We start from the raw sequence: 6,000 nt of genomic DNA, 5'->3' as shown, positions 1-6,000 counted from the left end.
AAGAGTTGTTAAATCCTGGTCAGGGTCATTTTGCCTGAGAGCTCCTGCACCTTCATCAGCTGCCTGACGCCTTTGTTTCTTAAAGATTCCTGGGTTTTTAACAACTCCAGGAGGTTAGCATTTCCAAAAAGGTGCAGCAGCTTCTACGGTCGGAAACTTGGAAAAACTACAACCGCAACTCTGGAGAGGGAATGGCGGCGGGCCGCTTCACCAGCCGCATTTCTGCCTGCCACCCACAGGCAACACCCCATGGAGGAGAACGGCGGAGCCCGCTTTGAAGAACCGGGAAAGCTGCGGGAACGCGGAACAACACGGCGGCGGCGGCAGAGCCGAGGGCGACAGAGTCCGGGCGAGGATCCCGGGCGCTGACTGGCGGCGCCCGGCGGCCCTCCTTCTCCGCGCCACTTCCTCGGCCGAGCCCGCCCAGGCCTCGCCTCTCGCCCAGGAAGAAGCACCATGAGCGGCGCCGCGCTGCTGCTGAGGCTCCCGGCGGCCGCCGCCGCCCCGCGCCTCTCGCGGTGGACCAGCAGCCGCCGCTGTTGGAGCAGCGAGCCGTGCGCCCCTCAGGCGAGCCCGGTGCGGATCGGCTGCGCCTCGGGCTTCTGGGGAGACACGGCGGCCTCAGGTATTACGCAGGGAGCCGCGGCCTTGCGCGCCTGCACCGGGCGGCAAGCTCCTCCTGCTGGTTGCCCGCCGGGAAACCCCTCGGACGTGGAGGCGGGAAAAAGAAAAACTCCCTCCGCGCCTTCCCCGGGTATCTGCTCCGCTCCACTCCGCGGAGTTCCCTTCTGAGCCTATCGCGCTGTTCGGCTGCACTCCTTTTGCCACGCTTATCTGGGAGTGTGGGCACCGTTGAATGCAGTGGCGCGAGATGCTTTGCATGCCTCGAATATGTCCAAACCGGCGTGCACAGATTCACGATCTCCATTACTAAGTTCCTCACTCGCTTCTCGCCCCCTTAGCCTTCGCTGCAGTTTCTGCGCGCTTCCTCGCAGACTCTTTCGCCTGGCCTGCTGTCCCTGATCATGCCATCTGAACGCACCTTTGCACTCACTTGCCCTTACAATTGCTTGGGTTAGGTTCCGCACAGGCTCACCTTGCAAAAGCAGCCCCGTTCCTTCTTGGCTTGATTCATTCGAAGTTTGGGGGTGAAATCGGGCCAAAAGATAAAACAGCAGATGGCGCTGAAGTTGCTGCAAACTTACGTTGTTTGTTTACTAGCTGCAACCTCTCAGATTGCATGCAACGATGCAATCGAACCTCAGGACTAAGGAGCATCTGTTTTAGTGGGATTTACAGGTCAGCGTGCAGCCTTGGAGTATCCAAAACTTCTGATCGTCTAGCAACTGTGTAATCACAGTTTGGCGTGATGAAAATGATGTAAAAGGAGTATATGGTTTCGTCTGTAAATGTATATTGTGAACATGACTCTGAGGCTTAAATGCTTGGGAGTAAATCCTGTAAACAAGGTAAAAAAAAAAAGATAAAGGACCCCTGTATGGTTAAGTCCAGTCAAAGGCGACTGTGGGGTTGCAGCGCTCATCTTGCTTTCAGGCCGAGGAAGCCAGCGTTTGTCCACAGACAGCTTTCTGGGTCATGTGGCCAACATGACTAAACTGCTGCTGGTGCAACAGAACACCATGACAGAATAGAAAAGGAATAAAAAGCGGTACTTATTTATCTGCTTGCACCGGCGTGCTTCCGAACTACTAAGTTGGCAGAAGCTGGGACACAGCAATGGGAGTTCACTCCGTCACAGGGATTCAAACCGCCGACCTTCTGATTGGCAGTCCCAAGAGGCATGTGGGAACTGATTTGGAGAGCAGCAACATATGTATCTATGAATGGTGTACTATTAAAGTAATTTCCATATGGCATTCCTCAGTTTTGACAACCAACTTAGTGGTCACCTTTTACTTACTGTAGACACTTTTTAGTTAGAACATTATTACTCTCAGTATTTGACACTTATACTTCCTTTTAGTTGATCTTAGCTTTTTACCCATTTCACTTTCTTTGATATTTTGCCACAACAATTTTATACCTTTCTCTGACTGTATAGTGTGATCCTAAACCTTTTAATGTAAAAAGGAGTTGTCACTTCTGGGCAGTTTGCATAGGTACTTTCCCTGTAAGACACTTTTATTACAGAGTAATCTCAGCTTAATTCCCTCAGATTTAATGTGAATAAAAATGCATAGGGCTGGGTTATAAACTAGTTTCAGTTCACCATTCCAATGTAAACGTCCACCGAAATGTTCCTTTTGAGCCAAAATCTGTTGTTAGTGTAATATGCTATCATAGCCGTCCTTGGAATTAAAGGCCAAATTTTACAGGTTAGTCATGAACTGTGGTCTTGGGATTTGACTTTAAGAAATTAGCCATTGCATATATGTAGCTCATTGGCCTTGAATTATATTTTAAAGAATTATTATTAACCCATAAGTCTATTTGCTGCAAAGCCCATATTCCTGAACTGTTTTGCATTCAATGTTTTTGCAATGTGAGTGTGTGTGTGTTCTTACTAAAGACAGTTTTATTTCTTTGTATTAGTTCCTCAACTACTCTATGGAGGAAAACTGGATTTCCTGGTTTTTGATTACCTTTCTGAAATTACAATGTCTCTACTAGCTACTGCCAAAGCTAGATCTCCAGTGAGTAATTCTTCTGAAGCAAATTTTTTTAAAAAATTATTCTAATAAAAACATTTGCAATTTAATTTTCATTTCTTTTAGGATTTAGGATATACTCCTGATTTTGTATTAACTGCAATGGCTCCCTATATAAAGGACATACACAGGAAAGGTATGATTTTGTATTTTATATTGCTGTAATGTCTGTGGGGGGGGGGGAGGGTACTTGACCCATGTGCTTGTTTTAAACCTTGGCTTGTAAAACCTTGATTGAATAGAACTGAGCCAAATTCTCCTCCAGTTTACAAAAACTCTTCTTGCCTGTAGCAACTCCTTACTGACTCCCAAGTGTCTGTTTAAAGGTCTGTTTTAGTCCAGTCAGAGGTATGGATTAGAGCAGCCAGCTGTAATTTGTAGCTAACTTTTAGTAACCATCTGAGTAGAAGCAAACAACAGAGAAATCAATTTATATGTGTGCGTACATACATGAACAGTGTATATACATTGTTCAGAATCCTATTTTTTTTTTGCCTTTCTTAGGTGTTCGTGTTGTAAGCAATGCTGGTGGAATGAATCCTCTTGTCTGTGCTTCTGCACTCCAAGAAGTGGCCAAAAAAGCTGGCGTCGACTTGAAGATTGCTGCTATTACCGGTGATGATTTAATGGGAGAGGTATTTGGATGTTTTATTTCCTTATAAAAATTAATAGGAAGGTTGTTACTTTTCATACAGTTTTAAAACAGCATATATGTTTGTCGTAGAAGCCTGAAGTCTGGTCAGGTCCTTAGTGTGTACATTAAACAAATGTCACCAACATTACACAAATACAGTAGATAATCCATGGAGTTAGGAGACAGTGAGGTCTCCTTTGTCCGTATTCGTCCTCCCCACCTGTCAGGCTTCGAGGAATCAGATCCCTCTCCGGTGGCAGCAAAGAAGAGTTCTTCCCAATTAGTTGGGAAGATAAAAGAAGAGTTCTTCCCAATTAGTTTATTCAATAATCACAGCAGGAGACAAAGGAATGCGGTCTCTCTCTAGAAATGGCATTGCTCCAAATAAAGTCCCACCCCCTCCGTCTCTACTATTCTACGTCACCCCTACGTCGGCTAATCTGAGCTTTCTGCTGCTGAGCTTTCTGTTCTATTAGCCTCAATGCCTGCCTAGTCTTAGGAGAGGGGAGGTCAGGAATGCTTTCAAAAAACACTTGAGTCTGTCAGCTGTGTCTCCCTTGGTGTTTCCTCTTCCTGCTGTTCCTCTTCCAGTATCTCCCAGCTTCTCCCCTCTGCAGCCTCTGAACTATGCCCTTCTGCAAACCACTGTTCTAAATCTATGCTGTCCTCCTGTCCTTGGGGAGGTTCAGGAGAAGGGAGGGGGGGTCCCCTGAGAGGGGGTTCCTTCTCAGTCCAGTCCCTGACACCACCAGTGTTCAAAACTCCCATTGTGTTTCTAGGTGCATTTTGTGACAAGAGAATTTCATTAGCTCAAGTAGTTTCTGAGCTCTGGGCACAATACTGCGCCTAAGATTTCAGATTAAAAGAGCAGAGTGGAAGGAAAGGAGGACCTTTTTCTGCCTCCCCTCTTCCAGCTACTCTCTGAAGACTGGAGAAGAGCCCCTCTTAAGAATATTAGTGGGGTGGGCAGGGGAAGGACTAGACTATGGGAAAAATGAACATAATATTGTAGTCAAAATAGATTAAAAATTTAAAAAATTGTCTAGTAGCACCTTAGAGACCAACTAAGTTTGTTCTTGGTATAAGGTTTTGTGTGCATGCACACTTCTTCAGAGGCTTATACCAAGAACAAACTTAGTTGGTCTCTAAGGTGCTACTGGACAATTTATATATATATATTTCAACTGGGTCAGACCAACACGGCTACCTACCTGAATCTATAATATTTTAGCTGCAGTTCATTCATTTTCAGCTTTGTATTCTTGTTATAAAAAAGCACGCCTAGACATTCCGTTGTTGCGCCCATAACCTAGGTTTAAGAGGCCATTTAGCTCCTAGTTTTCATATCTCAGTTTCTAACGCTGCTCCCTACACCCCATTTTCTGGCATCCCTGTTGAGATGAACAAAAGTTATTGGTAGCCTGTTGACTACTACCTCACTTCAGCAGTTATTATGATACAAATTTTGCATGGGTTATGCTAGCATGTAATAATTTTACTATTTGATAAAGTGATGGCTGCTATTTATGAAAAAAATCCTTGGGCTAATATTGGTAAACTGCATAACAATGTGAATATTCAAAACAATAGCTCATATTCATTAAAATCATGGGACTCTTGCCAGTAGTCCTGTTTTGATAAACACTGTACTCGTTTCACAACCCTAAGCAAACATAAACTTATATTTGTTTATTTCCTATCAGATATTTTTGGATAAGGATAAGAGAACCTTACACAATGATGTGATCTGTTAGCACTTACTTGCAAGCAAGATCAAGTGAAAATAATGGGGCTTGCTTTCAGCCATAGGTTCCTGGTATAAAAGCAGTGGGTGGCGTTCAGATATCAGAATTCTAGTCTTCTAAATGTGCTTGAGCGCTTCCCCTCCCCCAGGCTCTGCAGTACTGGTTTGTAGAGATTGTTCAAACCATTGTTTGTTAATTTGGTCACCATGGCAAATTATTGTTTGAAAAAATCAGGAAGTCTTTAATTAAGTTTTGAAAGAAAACGAGAAGAGGGGAAGCCTGTTATTTGTTTCCAATTCCCCAAATCATTTAGCCACAATTTCTTGATTAAATGTTGAACACTCTTCTGAAAACAAACCTATTTAGTATCCCCTAACTTAATTTACCTCTTGCAATTGATTAATTTTATCTAGAATTATAACAGAAACTTTACTTATTTATCCATCCTATAAATTAGAATTGGAATGTAAATATTTTCATATCACATACGTAAGTTTGGGTATTTTACAGTTAAATAGCATCAAAGAATCTGCCTCAAAAGAGGAGAATGGGAAGCCGTTTCCAGAAAACATTCACAGCATGAATGTATACCTTGGGTAAGATCTTTAAGAAATTAATCTTGTTTAAAAAAAAAAAGTTATATGGGGAGCTGCTTTTTAGAGCATGCCAATAGCAGTAGCAGTCTGTGGGCTGGGGGCAGCATTGATCACCTACCTTCTGAACACCTGAGTACCACTGCTTGTTCCTGAGAAGGGAAGGGGTGAGGCACAGTACAGTGGTGCCCCGCAAGACGAACGCCTCGCAAGACGGAAAACCCGCTAGACGAAAGGGTTTTCCGTTTTGGAGGCGCTTCGCAAAACGAATTTCCCTATGGGGTTGCTTTGCAAGACAAAAAAATCTTGCGTCCCCCCGGAGTTTTTTCCCGCTTTTCCCGCCCTTTTCCTAAGCCACT

The 6,000-nt window shown here is 44.2% G+C and overlaps 1 protein-coding gene across 1 annotated transcript in view; it reads left to right on the top strand.

Annotated features, from left to right (window-relative positions):
- The first annotated feature begins 278 nt into the window (after positions 1 to 278).
- LOC310852329 (uncharacterized protein) overlaps positions 279 to 6,000 on the top strand; it is a 41,426-nt gene continuing 35,704 nt past the window's right edge. The window contains exons 1-5 of the mRNA XM_083755718.1: positions 279 to 625; positions 2,554 to 2,654; positions 2,736 to 2,805; positions 3,174 to 3,304; positions 5,559 to 5,644. Of these exons, the coding sequence (XP_083611844.1) occupies positions 457 to 625; positions 2,554 to 2,654; positions 2,736 to 2,805; positions 3,174 to 3,304; positions 5,559 to 5,644 (557 nt within the window). The 5' untranslated portion in view covers positions 279 to 456. The remainder of the gene's footprint in view (positions 626 to 2,553; positions 2,655 to 2,735; positions 2,806 to 3,173; positions 3,305 to 5,558; positions 5,645 to 6,000) is intronic.

The sequence above is a fragment of the Podarcis gaigeae genome, assembly GCF_964106915.1.
Source record: "Podarcis gaigeae genome assembly, chromosome: 9".
NCBI classification, from domain to species: domain Eukaryota; kingdom Metazoa; phylum Chordata; class Lepidosauria; order Squamata; family Lacertidae; genus Podarcis; species Podarcis gaigeae.
Note: the sequence above shows the minus strand (reverse complement) of the source record. Positions and strands in the feature narration are given on the sequence as shown.